The 15018-nt window shown below is 39.0% G+C and overlaps 2 protein-coding genes and 1 long non-coding RNA gene across 8 annotated transcripts in view; 1 reads left to right on the plus strand and 2 right to left on the minus strand.

The window, feature by feature from the left end:
* Positions 1-9100, minus strand: KCTD18 (potassium channel tetramerization domain containing 18). 2 transcript variants are annotated; one of them, XM_074872811.1, is made up of 7 exons: positions 8987-9100; positions 7422-7619; positions 5960-6171; positions 4862-5055; positions 3642-3736; positions 3118-3220; positions 1-680 (listed from the first exon to the last, which is right to left on the minus strand). In XM_074872811.1, the coding sequence occupies exons 2-7, from the start codon at positions 7576-7578 to the stop codon at positions 152-154; spliced, it is 1290 nt and encodes a 429-aa protein (XP_074728912.1). In that variant the 5' UTR covers positions 7579-7619; positions 8987-9100; the 3' UTR covers positions 1-151. The 2 variants fall into 2 exon arrangements, with proteins under 2 accessions (XP_074728912.1, XP_074728911.1); XM_074872810.1 differs by lacking the exon at positions 8987-9100 and adding an exon at positions 8478-8582.
* SGO2 (shugoshin 2) overlaps positions 9000-15018 on the plus strand; it is a 16933-nt gene continuing 10914 nt past the window's right edge. The window contains exons 1-3 of one of the 2 annotated variants that reach the window (XM_074872804.1): positions 9000-9136; positions 12009-12143; positions 14476-14630. In XM_074872804.1, the coding sequence (XP_074728905.1) occupies positions 14486-14630 (145 nt within the window). In that variant the 5' untranslated portion in view covers positions 9000-9136; positions 12009-12143; positions 14476-14485. The remainder of the gene's footprint in view (positions 9137-12008; positions 12144-14475; positions 14631-15018) is intronic. The other variant, XM_074872805.1, reaches the window with a different exon arrangement.
* Positions 10845-15018, minus strand: part of LOC141945159 (uncharacterized) — a 20822-nt gene continuing 16648 nt past the window's right edge. For all 4 annotated transcript variants that reach the window (XR_012629420.1, XR_012629418.1, XR_012629419.1 and 1 more), the window contains 2 exons: positions 12504-12614; positions 10845-11085 (listed from right to left, as the gene is read on the minus strand). This is a non-coding gene — a long non-coding RNA (uncharacterized LOC141945159). The remainder of the gene's footprint in view (positions 11086-12503; positions 12615-15018) is intronic.

Consider the following 15018-nt stretch of genomic DNA (forward strand, 5'->3'; position numbering starts at 1 on the left):
GCTCACTTAAAACAATTTAACCCTACGCTTTCCACAAACTTTTTCTTAATAGTTTTCTATTAAATCTTTGAATAAATGACCACATGAGATGATGATCTCTTCTTGGATCAGATGATGCAAAGCTATACAGTCTATCAGGCTGAGCCAAACATTATCCATCCACTTCATCATGCTTAATACTCTCTGCTAATACAGCTGGTTCTTTCTCGTTTAGTATCATAGAAGTAGTAGGAATTTGAACAGCAGCACTGTCCTCTTCACTTGTTCTACTGGATACAGAAGAAGATGGCTGAGATGGTGCCACAAGAAAAAGAGGAGTTCGCTTCAGCTTTACTACACGGTTGCTTACGGGCTTCCTAGACACTGCGATCTTGAAGGTCATTTGACATCGTGTCCCACTGTCAGCGCACTGCCTTCCACAGGGCGCCTGGGAGTTGCTGGGCACCGATGTGCATGTTGTGGATACAGTTTCAGAAGCTACTTTGTGCAGCATCAGACTTTCACTATTGGGTCGTTTAAGAGCGACTGCAGAATGTGAAGCGTTGCAAGCAGCTACCTTTAATGAAGCTGAATTCTTGACTTTGATATGGGTACTTGTTGAGGGACCTGAGAATCTAATTGGCTTGGGACCTGCTTTACATGGTAAATAGTCTTCCTCTTCAGTAAAGTCAATTAAGCGTCTGTAAAACAAAGAACTTCAATTAAAGAAGCAAACTATGTACATAAATTACTCTTTTTATAATGTTATTACAAAACAGACAATTTGTGACAGCCATCCACAAATCTGAAGTTTTTTCAATTTCTGCTTGTTTCAATATCATTTACGGTTTTCAACTGTTCATCACTGCTATCAGGCTTGCCTTTCTATGAATGGTACCATCAATCTGTTCTACCTGCGTAAGTAATATTACACATTAAAAATTGTAAGAGATATGGTGCGCAAACTGTTAAGTGAAAAATCAGTGAGAAAGAAGGGTGGAGGAGTTACAGAAAGAAAATACTGAAATGTGACAGATTCTATCAGATATAAAATCCACTAAATAACTTAAACTACGTCAGACTAGTATCTACACAAATATAAGACCCAACTGCACGTAAACAGAAAACAGAGTTCCACACTATGTAATTTGAGAAAAAAAAGGAGATATTGTTTCTTTCTCCCTCCCCCATTTCTTTTCAATATAAATTATTATGGATAATCTTTCAAGAGAAAATGTTTAAAAAAAAAAAAAAGAACCTATGTAAGAAAGTCTGTGGAGTCTCATGGCAACTCTAATTAGTACAAGGAGACAGCATTTTAAAAGTATTATACAAATGCTGTTTCTCAGTGTTGGCAAAGAAAAATGAACAGACATCTAGATTTTAATTCCTCAAGGAAATAATAAATGATGCCATAGAAATCCAGGTCACACTACAACAGCTGAACAGGACATTATAAAACCTGAAACCCAACAAAACAAAAGGTAGACCAGGCCAGGTCAGAGGGATGAACAGTAAATACAAATGAAAATCATTTTTGGAGAGATGAGGAAGGGGGGAAAAAGAACACGAGGACAAAATTAAACTCAGAGAATATTAACAATGCTTTTAAAAATATATCAAAAGAAAAGCTGTCAAACTGTGGCTCTGTTGCTGGCTCTTATGTGGAGTAAAGCTACTAAAACCTGGTAGTAGGAGAAAGAACATGTATGAATCAGATGGTATCTAGATTTTGAGCTGACAAAGAAAAGCTGTAGCTTTAACTGACCTGATTGTCAGGAATGAAGAAACATTTAGCTGGCAGGTCAGTACTGTAAACAGGCTTTGAACTGTGAGAGCTACTAAAGAACAGCTTAAAAGATACACTGGAAGAGCACTGGTATTCTTCAGGGTACTTGCATTTTGGATTTTAAAAGATCTGTGAAATGCCACAGGGATTCATACCAAAAGAATAAACAATATCTGAGTAATATTTCTTATTATTGCTCTTATAAAACTGGTATATCATGATCCTGTTCAAACAGAAAGCCTGCAAATAACCTAGATGAGTCCAGGGAGGTTTTCCTCAGAGCCATAAGGGTAGAACATATTCTCAATGTCTGCACATCCAAGATTAAAAGAGCCACCAAAACAAAAAGGAAAGCTTAAACTTTCAAAGATTTGGTGCTTTAACATTAGCAATGAAATATAGGTAAAATACAATCAGTAACTAGGCTTGTTTACAATATTTCAAGACAGTATATGGTCTCACCAGGGTCACTGCGGTACATCAGGAGTTTTAGCTGAAACCCGAACATAGCTTTCTTGAGGGTGCGGAAGAATAAAGAAGACAAATCAAAGCAGAGATATGGGAGATAAAACAGCAAGTGGTAGTAGAGGAGCATTCAGGAATATATGTAAGCTGTTCGACAATCCAGGGATCAAATGATCACAGTCTTTCCTATTTGAGCTATGAAAAGCAAAGAATGCAGTGTCCAAAAAAAATTAAAAGTGGGGAGGATGGGGAGATAGGAGTTTTTGGTTGGATCGTTGTGATGGTGTGGCTCTGCAGCTGCTGCTGAAATGACAGTGTGGCCAGGGACAAGGAAGCTCAGCAGGATCCTCATCTATCTAGCAGCAAAGTGGCTGTAGGGTGGCTCAGATCAACTGTGTAGCTGCACCTGCAAAGGCTGCTTTTAGATAATGTATTGAAAATGGAGGTGTAGTCAAAAGTATTACCATAAAACTGCAAAGAAGAAATTCTAGAAATTCCTTCTAAAAAGAAGGCATCTCACATATGTGAAAGTCAGTTAAACTTTTAAAGTTTTCAGTTAAATTTCTTTTTTAGCAGTCCATTTAACTAACAATGCTCTCTACTTTTTGAAATTACTCCTTCCCACTCTAAAATGATGTTTTAAAGGCCAAAGAAGTGGAATAGAATGGAGAAGACTTTCAGCGGCCTAAAAAAGGTAATTTGTTTCAGCAAGTTCAGTTCTTCAATTAAGGTCTCTGATTATAAAACATTTTCTAAAAATGTAAATAGAAAAAACAGAAAATGCAACATTCATAGGTATTCAAAGAACCTGAAATTATAAAAAAAAAAAAAAGATTGTGCTGTATTTCTGCTTTATTTAAAGCCGCCTATGCAAATCAACATACCTTTTGTGAACTGGAGGCATATGACGCAAACTGCCTTTCAAAGGGCGTTCTTCAAGAGTCCAACATTCAATCAGCTCCTGAGGCACTCTCCAGTAGCTGACACCTGTATTTCAAAGGGACACTGTATTGATGAGCTGAGAGAACATAGTGAATATTATGTGTATATACACCTGACTAAATGAACACGTGTATTTTATTATGTAGAATTTCAGCTTTGAAATGCTGCTGGCATGAACACTGCTTACAGCCAACGTGCTTCTAGGGCTCCCACCAGAGCGCCCAACGCTAGCAGGCTATCACCTCTTGCATGTGGTGGCTCTCATGTCACCTTGTTGGAACATCCTTAAGACGTCTTCTTTTTTCCCCAAGTAGCCACTACTACGGGATATTTTACAACATGTTACTTACTGAATGAATGAAAATCTATGTAGTTCTTATTATAGTTAATTGGCAAATATTTTTCTTATTTTTCTGTAAAAAAAAGAAGTACTACTGAAATAAAAGAAAAAAAATTAATACTCTACCTCTCCCTTCCCAGGCTTCGAAAGCATCCATCATCTTTTTCAACTCAGCTACTGAGTAATAGCTCCAGATGTATTGGACATTATTTCCAGCTTCTCTAGAAATATTGTTTTAAAGGTAACAGTTATGTGGTAAATCTAGCTAAGTCCTTAAAAATATAACACTGCTGAAATGTATTATTCTTTTTACGAAATCCTAACTATAAGGACTTAATACTAAATGTTTGGTAAAGTAGAAAGGAAAATGTTACTTACATTTTATTTTCATTTGTACAGGAGGTTCTAAATAGCCATCCTCCTATGATTTTCATGCCTATGAACATCTATTGCTAAAAATGGCTATTCATGAAAGAATAGATGTTCATAAAAGAATAATTACAGAATTAATGGTGTAAAATCTATTCTTCTACATCTCAATCATTTATTCAAAGGGAAAACACAGTAGGAGGACAGATACCTGATACTATGTGTCCAAATACTCTGGAATCAATATTAATGGTCTCAGCCTAAATTTAGGAAAACATGCATCTTAATTATAAAGATGATGAAGCATCAAAAGCTCTATCTTAATCATGTTTCAAAAAGTACACAGTGGAGTACACTTCTGACACTGTACTGTGAGACTGAAAGACAAATTGCTTCCAGACACTCAAAAGTACAGGTCTACCAATAACTTATATTACTGTCATAAAAATACACTGATAGTGTAGTAGAGATTTGCATGTTCTTTAAAGAATTAAAGCCATTTCCTTTCATCTTCAGTTCTTTTTGGTGTTAAATACTTCTTTCAGCTGTCTTAGAAGACTGCAAAATACAGTTGCATGAATCACAACCACCTTTGTGAATATTTCTGGAACTTTTTCTGGATTCACTGTACTTAGTGTAAATATCATCCTAGATTAGAAAGTAATTTTAAATGGTTGAGACATTTTTAAAATAGCAAGTAAAATATAATGAGAACTTATAGCAACTGCACACTAGCCACCTTTTGTGGACTCTCAAATTCTTGTACTCCATGCTTAGTTTTTATCTTTTTGTTTGTTTAATGTGACCATTGTATTAGCCAGCTGTTTTCGAAGCTGGAAAGAATCTGTTTCCTTCCACAGATTTATAGTACAATAATGCTGTATTATGCTACATATAATAATATTTAGGTATTACTATAACATGTGAGTGTTCATTCTCACTTCATTGTACTTTCATGTGTTTGACAGTCATCTTACCTTTTGTAAATGCTTTTACTATGAATTTTCATTCCTAGCTCCTTATTAATTGCATCAGTCCCATCAGCTCTTGTGGCATACACACCAATAATTTTGCTTTCACAGCTTGCTCCAGAAGTGTTGAGATAGTGCAGGACCCAAACTGTAGGCTTGGTACAAACTAAATCATAAGAATTGCAGAAATCTAATAAAGCCTGGAAAGAACATAAACCAAAAAATACAGAATGTTAAAAAGAATACAGTATTTTTAGTTGAATAAGCTTTCATATTTAAGTTTTCTTAACTGCACTGGTGAGCTCTTTTAAGTAAATCAAGGATGTAGTTTATCTAGAATAATGTGTGCAGTATTTCTTACCTGATGTTAACAGAATATTGTAAAACTAACAAATTCAGAGAAAGGCAACAGAAACATTTAAAGGCATGGGTAATCCCTAATACAAAGAGAAACTAAAAGGTCTGGAAATGTTTTATGCTTTTCAAAACGAAATGAGTAAGGGAGAATGTGAAATATATGGAACAATACCTTACTAAGAGAACATAGATGACTGTCAGGACTAACACTGCCAGACCTAGTAATAGGAGTTAATTTCCACTCAGTTAGTTAGATTTAGCTTTTAAGTTACAATACTCTAAAATAGGATTTAAAATAATATATTAATTTTCTTTTCTCCTTTCTTGTTCTAAAAAAAATGACAAAGTACATTTTGTCTTTTGCATTTTAGGATGAATGTGTAAAACTGAAAAAAAAACCCCAAACAGCTTGAAGGGATCAAATCTAATCTCAAGTAAAATTAGAAGCCAAATAGGGAACTAAACAATGTCATTCCTACTATGCAAGCTTTACAGCAGACTTGCATGTAAAACAGAGTCAAATTTAGACTGTTGCTGTATTGCAATGATGGGGAAAGCTCATGTCCTTAACTACTATGACTGCATTATCAGCTCTAGGATTTCTTAACCTAGAACTCTGAATTTACTGGTGATTTAAAACTGTGATTAAAAAGTGCTAACTCACATATACTACAGTTTTAGTATCTGATGCTAATGAATGGTATTGACTAGAGAGTACATCTTTAAAAATGTAAGAAATGTCAAGACCTTTTTAAGCTCTATATTTGACCTTAAAGAATATGTCTCCATTTCATTGGCCAAATGGTCAGACAGACTGTATGGATAAGGGATGCCAAAATAATCTGCTTCCTCCTGCAGTGCAATTCGAATTCGTTCATCTCCAGGAATCTGAACTTCTCCATGAAGATAATCCAAAAGATATTTAAACAGGCTTCCATCTCGATCAATTAGACATGCTCCTAAAAACATAAATAAAATTATTTAAAATATCTCTTCCAGCAAGCGAAGACAGACTTGTCACATTCTATCAAGTAAAGCCTTTATATAAAACTTCTGTACTAGTTTTGCTTACTTAGGAAGAGCAAGTATACTGTCTCTGTTCTTTTAAAACTACTATTTTGTTTCCCTGGAATATCTGTTATTTGAAGATAAATTTCTTAGTGCAGTAAACATGTCTTTGGAATTTCAGTGAAATCACTAATCTGCAGAGGACCATGCCAACATACAACCTCAGCTGTACTGCACTCCATTTAAAATGCAAAAATCTAATTCTAGATGCATTTCTAATTCTAACTGCAGATACATCTTTTCTCGCTATTGCAGAGATTTTTCAATTTTGGATCTAGGCAATTTAAGAGTTAGAAGTAGCATCAGCTCCAGTACACCTCTAGTCTAACGTTCCCTAAATATTGCTCAAGTTTTACAGTATTTTTTTGTTTCTTTTTCTCTCCTTTGCCTGCTGGGCTCAAGATCACTATGGAAACTAACCAAACTATACAGAGCTGTATACAATAGGCTGTTCACTGCAACTGAAACATGGTAGCAAATCCCTGCCCATAAAAATGTTAAACGTTTCAGAAATTTTAAACAGTCAAAAGTGTACAACAAGGTATTACTATTCTCCATCCATCATATCTTTAAACTGGACATACTTTGGCAGGATTTCCAAGTCACAAACAAGTGTGAAATTTGACCCATGAATAGTTTTATTCAAACTTTCATATCAAGCCATGGTGGGGAAAATGCAATCTTTACTGGGTAATGAAGTATTCTGAAACAAAGATTAGACCCAGATCTCCTTGTGTAATGAACAGAGAGAGTGAGATGTCTCTGGAGAATATAGGGGTTTATAAACAGCATCCAAGTTAAATGCCAAATACTCTGCCAACTTCAATTTTATTTATTTTCATATTCATACTGAAGAAGTACATTCCAAAGCCACAGCTTGGACTGGGACAAGGCATGGGTAAGCACTGTACAAACGTGTGTTTGCAAACATGAGTAGTCTTGTGGAATTCAGATTAATTACTCGTAAGTATAAAGTCATGCATGCATAACTGTTTTATGTCCTGGAATTAAAGAAGCCAACTGATTCTCAGCAGATGGGAAAAAGGGAGATACTATAAAATGCATAAATATATATAAAAGCATGTGTTTACCACAGAGCTCCCTGATCAGAATGTCATATTTACAGCTTGAACATACTTACCTGACTGATCCACTTTTAGAGGAAAGCGTCCACTAAACATAGAAGCTAACATTGAATCCTTAAAGCGGCATAAAGACTCACGCCTGGCTGTGTATAAACATCCTCGCACATTAAGTCGTAGAATACCCTGGACATCTTCAATCTTGCCCTCTTCCATTGCATTTGCAAATGATGGTGTTAATTATGAGCTATTCAAACCTGAAACGAATGCAAACAAAAGTAAATCTAATGCCAGTTAAGACTGGACATATACACAAGACCGAAGCATTAGTTCAGCTCTTACATGGTTGTTACACAATACTGTAAGCTTTGAAAACAGTTCTGGAGACGTTCTAGTGCAAGTAACCAAATATTCTACACCTTTACTATAAAAAAAATATAGCATTTTACTTTGCTACGAAACACAGAGGTGAGCAGAATTACACAGTCAGTATGAGTGAGCAGAGCACTGGAAGACCGTTCTGGGAAATCTTGCTTTGAGTATAGTTTACAGCACTAAAAATGCAGTAATTCTGTACTAATAACAACTTGCTTCTATAAAATCTGATCTTTAATTAGGGCTGCTTTAACTAGCTGTTGAAGCTGTCACATCATTAATGCCACATTGCCAATAAATACTCTTACTTATGCCTGCCTTGAGCTCCCTGGAGGAAGGGGTCCTGTCTGGGCAGGAAAAATTGGCGCAAGCAGCAGAAGAAAATCTTCAAAACGTGGGGGTTTTTAGGTTTGGGTTTGGGTTTTTTTAGAGCACGCCCTTAGAGGGTTACCAACACCCACTCGGCATCTTTCGCCCAGGCACCTGCTCTTGTTTCACCAAAATTAACTGATGAACTGGCAGCCTCCGGGGGAGCCAGCTGGACAGCCGCCCCACAGCCGGCCGGGCCTTCTCTCCCTCCCTCCCTCTCTTTCGTGGGGCCCCGCTCCGCCAAACACGGGGGAAGCCCGCCCCCACCCCTCCGGTAGCCAGCCGGGGAAGGCGGCTCAGCTCCCCGCCCGGGGCCGCCCGCGGGCAGGGGGTCCCGCCGCGGGGCGGGGGCGGCCGCCGTCCCGCGTTACCTGCGCCGCCGCCTCCCGCGGCAGAGCCGCCACACGCCGGGCCTGGAGCGGGCAGGGCCGCCTGCGGGGCCGCCTCGGCTCCGCAAAATGGCGGCCGGGCGGCAGGAAGGGCCGCGCCGGGCCCGGCCGGGGCCGAGGGGGGAGAAGAGAGGGGCAGCCCGTGTGGCATCGCCATCCCCGGGGCACCGAGGGCCGGCTGGGCTTCCCTGCCGGCCGGTATGGCGGGTCAGCCGGGTGTAGGGGCCCCCACGGCTCTGCTGCCTCTGCCTCCCCCGCTTTGCCCGGAGGGGGTCCCTCAGGCATGGCTTTGGTGTCTGCATCCTCTGCAGTGAGGATGACCCACGTAACCTCGGCTACTCTGTAAGGCAGAAACCTTTTCTGATAATCTTTTTTCTTTTTTTTTTTTTTTTTTTTTTTAAATTACAAGTAAGCGTTCACTCAAAGTGGGTTTGATTCAAATGCTTTTTCTGTAGGCTCAATAATATCACAGCTTGAGCTATTCTTCTAACCTGCAGCACTCCTGTTGTACTTCGTGGTGGCCTCAGAGCCTTTCTGGTCAGCCCAGGCCAGGGCAGCGGCAGCAGCCCAAGGTGGAAGTCTGAGCGATGGGCTCTCGTTTCTCCTGCAGCTGCACATCCGGAGTTGCAGCACTGAGACAGGTGATTTCACAAGAGTGATGTGGTGCTGGTGTGTGCTCTGAGCCTGAAGATGGAAAGGTCTGCTTTGGTTAAAATGGGAGGCAAAGGTAGAAAAACCTAGCCTCAGGTCAGCTGGTGTTTTCTGGCATACTCTGATGTGACTGCTTGTCCTCTGAGCAGGCCAACTCACTAGCTTGTGTGTCAGCAGTAGTCTGTTTAGTTCTAGCTAATATATATGAATGCAAGCATCATAGCTTTTAATTTGCTCTCCTGTTGCTTGCCTGTGAAATATGGGTTTTTTTCTGCTTCATACTTACATGCATTTTTCAGAGCAAACTATTAATGCATTAAAATAGCATGGATGAATGCAGGCAAGGTGCTTCACCCTCGTATAGCCATTTCACAGACTTGCAGAAACAGCGTCCTGTTCCGTATGTCTGACATAGAGTTGCTTGTTCATCAAAACGCACACATAAACAATGGAAAGGTAAAGAAATTAGATTCTCATTGTGCTTTTGTCTCAGACTCATTATGAAAAGTTTCCATACACATGAAAAATGGCTGTAAGACGAAGCTGTATTTTCTAAAAAAAAAGTTTGTTACATTATGTCTAGTTCCCACTTAACTTTTGTAAGCAAATAAAGAATTTCTTTTTTGCCATAACCTAGAGTAAGAACTTATCCCTGTGGATACAACTACCAAATAACTGGTAGTTGTGTGCAAAAGTTAACAGGGCCAAACTCTAGATTTCTGCAAACTTTCTGGAAGGTATGAGCTGCTTATGTGTTTAGAAAATATAGTAAGAGATAACTACATCCCAAATGTTAACTATATTTTACTTGCTGTCTGAAGTCCAGTAAAAATCCAGTTACTTAACTGTACACTGCACATACAAGAAATGTGCCTATATTGTATTTAAATAGGTTGTCTGTATTTACCTAACAAATTAACTCCATTATATCTACAATTCCTATTGATTTTCATCTTGTATCATCGTGGATTTTTTACTCATAATTTCCCTTTGAAGGTGTTTTATTACCATATTTAAGGTATTTAAATCTTCAACTGCACGTTCACTTGCTAAAGGGTCAAATCAAAGGATGTGTAACCAATAATCACAGAGCAGCTACAGTTCCAACTGTGTAGCTTACTATATTCTGGTCTGTTACGACATTTGATTTTGAGAATACTTATATATTCATAGGCTACTGTGTCTTCAGTTAATATTTAGGACCACAGACTTGTGATTCACACTTCCCTTCAGTCAAGTGAAGGACATTAAAGGAAAGAGCCATCTAAATCATATTGCGTCTGGTCCTAGTAGGGAGATAAATTCTCTTTGAAATTGTCTAACACTGAGCGATCACTTACTACTTAGAACTCCCTTCTTTTTATCTTAATGCCAATCTGCATTAGAATGGCAGTGAAAGCTACAATAAATACTTCACCTGTTTCATTTTTCTTAGCAACTAAGCATGCTATGGTTGCCGCGAAGAGAGGAAATGGCATGCCAAGCACCATGGCTCTTGTGCTCTCTGAGCAGTTCACGGCTAAGAATGTACCCAGAAGCCAGGTCTTTAATGCTTAATAGCTAATTAAATAAGCACACAAGTTACAATGCGCCACTGAATGCAATACAGACTGATAATTCCATGGATATTGGACTTCCTATAAAATAAGTGAAAATTAGTATAATAGAATATTTTAGTGAAATAATGTTGTCTGGTTTAACTATATCTTTATTAAGGATATAATGTGTGTTGTCCCTTACTCACTGGGAATAGTTCATACATAGCAATTGCAACTTGCAATGTGTCCACTGTTGTCAGATGTTACAATATACTTTAACTTCCAGACTTTCTCACTCTAAAACATTCACTTAATGAAGCTGCAGCTTTCCATGCTTGTTTTCTCCTTTAAGCTGGCTTGATTTTGCTTCAAAAGTCTGAACAATGTTACTTCATGTATTTCTGCATTGGGAGACCAGAACAACATACATAGTTTCAGTCAATAGATGTACACACACACAGAAACAAACAAACAATGCAATAGGTTTTGGACCTCAGATTTAAGCATGTGAAATATCTTTACTATTCAAGCTTAGTACAGTGTGTACTTGGTATAGAAGCATGCAACGTAGCCAACCTGCACAAGCAAACTGCCTTTTGAGCTGCATGTTCATGGGAAATGAACACAGGGAGGTTTTTGTTTTTTCCCTAGTTGCCAAAGGAAGTCAGGCTTACATGCTCATCCTCTGTATATTTGTGTTTCAGTTGACTAATTTTGTCAAATTTGACAGAGGGGAAGAGGCATTGCAAAATGAATTTTCATTAAGCTTGTGCAAGAAAGGGTGTGAGGAAGATGTGTTCTTAATACTGTAATTTTAGCTCAGGTCTTGTTGGACATCAGAGAATCCACAGAACAAGAAGCTGCTCTACATAATCTACCCACCAGAAGTGCTTTAGTCATAGCTCACACTTTACTAGACCCTACAGCATTCATTTCTCAACCGAGGTTCTTCTCAGCAATGGATTTGCAGGTATCTAGTAAGACACAGACTCGATAAGACACTTCCCACATGGTTAGAGCTTTTACAACAGGTCTGCCTCTGTCTTTCCCTCACTCCCTCTCATTTCTATTCAGTTTAAAGACCAGTCATAGGATCCTGAAAACCAGAAAAGAATTCTGCTCTTAATATATATTTAAGATATATAGGCTGTGAAACTTGGCAGTGCTTTAAGCTCTTCCCCCCTTTGAGCACCTGGCAATTAACTGGAGATTTTTACATGTGAAATGTTACAGTGTGGGAGTTCCTCAGCAGAGCGTAAAGGAAAGTATGACCACAGGTGGAAATGCAATACTTCATGTTTTGTTTTAAATTTATTGCCCACAGTAGTGACATAAACATTAAATGGAAGCAAATTGGTGATTGCCCCTTCAGGACTTGGCACTGTTGTAAAACTGGGGGAAATGAAACTCATGATTGGATCTGGAGGAAAAAACACTGCCTGCTGGAAAGGATAAGGAGGTAAGTTTTATTTGATTGGTTTTCTATTTTTAAAGTTATGTAAGGTCATTTGCTCTTTTATTTGGCCAGACTTTTACAGTGGCTACAGTCACTTCCAAGTTGCCTTGTAAGGGGAAATGTACCAAAGGTATATAATGTGTGCTGGATCAAATCTGTATTTTAAGGGGATAGCATAGAAGCTTAGGGTTTTGCAGGTTTGGGGCCACACTGAGAAACTGTGCCATATATCATACAGAAATTAAGAAAAGGTAGAAAAGAGACTCTCCAGATGCTGTTTGCAGCAGATTATGAAAATAGGTTCATAATGATACATTTTCGAATAATGCCACTGATACTTACTGTGCGTTTCCTTTGATTTACCTTATAGCATGTTGTAATGTTAGCACAGGGAAAGGTAAGATTTTCGTGATGATGACTCCATTACGGAACCTGATGCTGTTTTTTATTTCAACCTTCCACATACCTGTAAATCTTCAAGCAAATTAAAACATTAACTCTTAAGGTTTTCACAAAACTGTTTCCAATAGAATTACTGATTCCTGGACCAAATTTAGGAACTAATGTCCACCTGAACTAATGGTAGGACTGAGCACACGTAGCCAGTGAAAGAGAATGTATGTGAAAGGAGGGTTAAAGAGCAAGGGATTTGGGGGTCAGACAAGAATTTGGGGAAAAGCATTTTATTAGACTAAAATACTTCCTTGCAATTTCCAGTCCTAATATTACATATACCAAACCAAAAGTGGGCTTGCTCAAATTCTGACATCGGAGACTCCTACCCTTACAAGTCAGTAGGTATGCAGGCAGCATGCATGCTTGCTATAATCTATTGGTTTCTAAATTTATCATTTTTGTTTTCATAACTATCTTGATGACTGTCTATTAATTGTTCTTTCATCTATTACTAAGATCAGCCAAAAAGAAATTTAAGTTTCCACTGAGAAGAAATTACATGGATTTCCCATTTTAACCTGAAGGAACTTTTTGAACATAAAGCCAAATACCTCAAACTCTTCCTAAAAATCTCTGGCAGCCAGGTGGAATAACTGCAGTTCGCTAATCCCTTCCTCACAGTGTACTGGGATTGATGCTAAGTGTTTATACAATTGATATTTATTTTTTAATTTTAGCATTATTAATGGTCGGTATTTCAAATGGTTTTGCAAAGACATGTAGTTGGAAAAGTTAACATGCATCCCACTCCTTTTTAAAACACCCAGGAATGTCACTGAAGAACTGGAACTGTGGATTTAAGGTTAATGACTTAAGCACATGCCATGTATGAAAAGAAATGCATGTGACCCTATGTAAGAGTACCTGTGAACTACTTCAACATGGTTGATTTTGCACATAGGTGACAAAGGGCTACGGTGCCTTTCTAGTTTTATCAACAGAGCATCAAAAGAGATACAGCCGTGGGTGCTGGTTGTGGTATAAATCCAGCTGCAGGTGTGGGACAGGTCTGTATCCAACTGTTACGGCCTGGATGCTCATTTTACCTTTGAATTATGAAGCACAGGGTGTCACTGATTCTCAGGCAAGTGTGCCATCGTTTCTTGCTTTCCTGTAGGGCTCTACTCGGAGGCCATCCGGCGCTTTAGTTCTGGCGAACCCTCCGAGCTCTGTCAGCCGCGGGCGCGGGGCCGTCCGCCGGCTGAGGCCGCGCTCTCCCTCTCGCCCGACGCCCCGCCGGGGCCCGCCCGCCCTCGCGCCGCTCCCGGAGGCGCGTGCTGGAGGCGCGCGAGCGGCTGGGCCCCAGGGCTGCCCCGCAACGGCCGTTTGGCGGCGCCCGGGGCGAGGCGGGAGCGGGCGCGCGCGGCCGCTGGCTGTGAGGGCCGGGCAGACCGGCGGGGCGGCGGGCCCGCTGCGACACCGCCCCCCGCTCTCCCTCCGCTCGCCGGACGGTCTCTCTCGCCGTGTGTCTACATTTATAGCCCTTACAGGGCGGTTTATTTAAATGCTTCGATTTAAAATTTGTCCCGTGAAAGCAAAAGCTGGTCAGATCATACTGTGAAGTGATAGAACCTTGGGTTTCTTCCCTTTTAAGTGTAAGCTTGGATAGATAACTTGAGGGAACAGACAAGATAAAAAAATCTGTGATCCTATTAGTCTTCATGTTTATTAGTTAAATATTTTGCCACTCTGTGATAATGTGACTCAAGTCTCAAGGAACAATTCATTAACCTCTTTGAATTAATTGAACAAAGGTGAAGACTATAGAAATTTTCTCAACTTTAGAGATAACAGTTCCTGATACGAGGTAATGAAAATTAATTTTAAAAGTGTGAGAAAGGTCATGTATTATTTAGACATTCCTCTTGACAATGTACAGGTTCATTTTGATGATGGATAAACGAGTAACTGCTAAACCATCTACCATTTTCACCTCCGATGCTGTTAAAGGACATATGAAGAAGAAAGATGGAGCATCACATGCTGCAAAATGGAATGCTGCCTTAGCATCTAAAATCAGAACTAAATTAATAAGTAAGTCCTGTTAAAATAAACCCGAAGCTGTTTACTGTACTTAAAATGTATGACTTCCAAAGTAATTGTATTTAACATGATTTGCTGAATTGCTGCCTGTTAAAAATATTAATGTGATATGTTGAGAATTTTAGGAGAGTCTGAAAGTTAAAACACATGACTGTAAGTTGTTTATTTATCTAATTCTCTGAGTATTTTCAGTGCTTGCTCTTTGGCATGCCAGTGTTTTTTAAGACTATACTCAAGTGCATTTCTAATAACCATGTCTACGTCCATTTGGGGCATCTAAAAACTGAGGTACCAAAATGAGTAAGATCAATGAGCTTTTACAATACAGTTGCCATAGTAAAATACCTAGTATTCCCATTTGCAAAATGGGATTTATATA

This window comes from Strix uralensis, chromosome 6 (genome assembly GCF_047716275.1).
Source record: "Strix uralensis isolate ZFMK-TIS-50842 chromosome 6, bStrUra1, whole genome shotgun sequence".
Classification (NCBI taxonomy): domain Eukaryota; kingdom Metazoa; phylum Chordata; class Aves; order Strigiformes; family Strigidae; genus Strix; species Strix uralensis.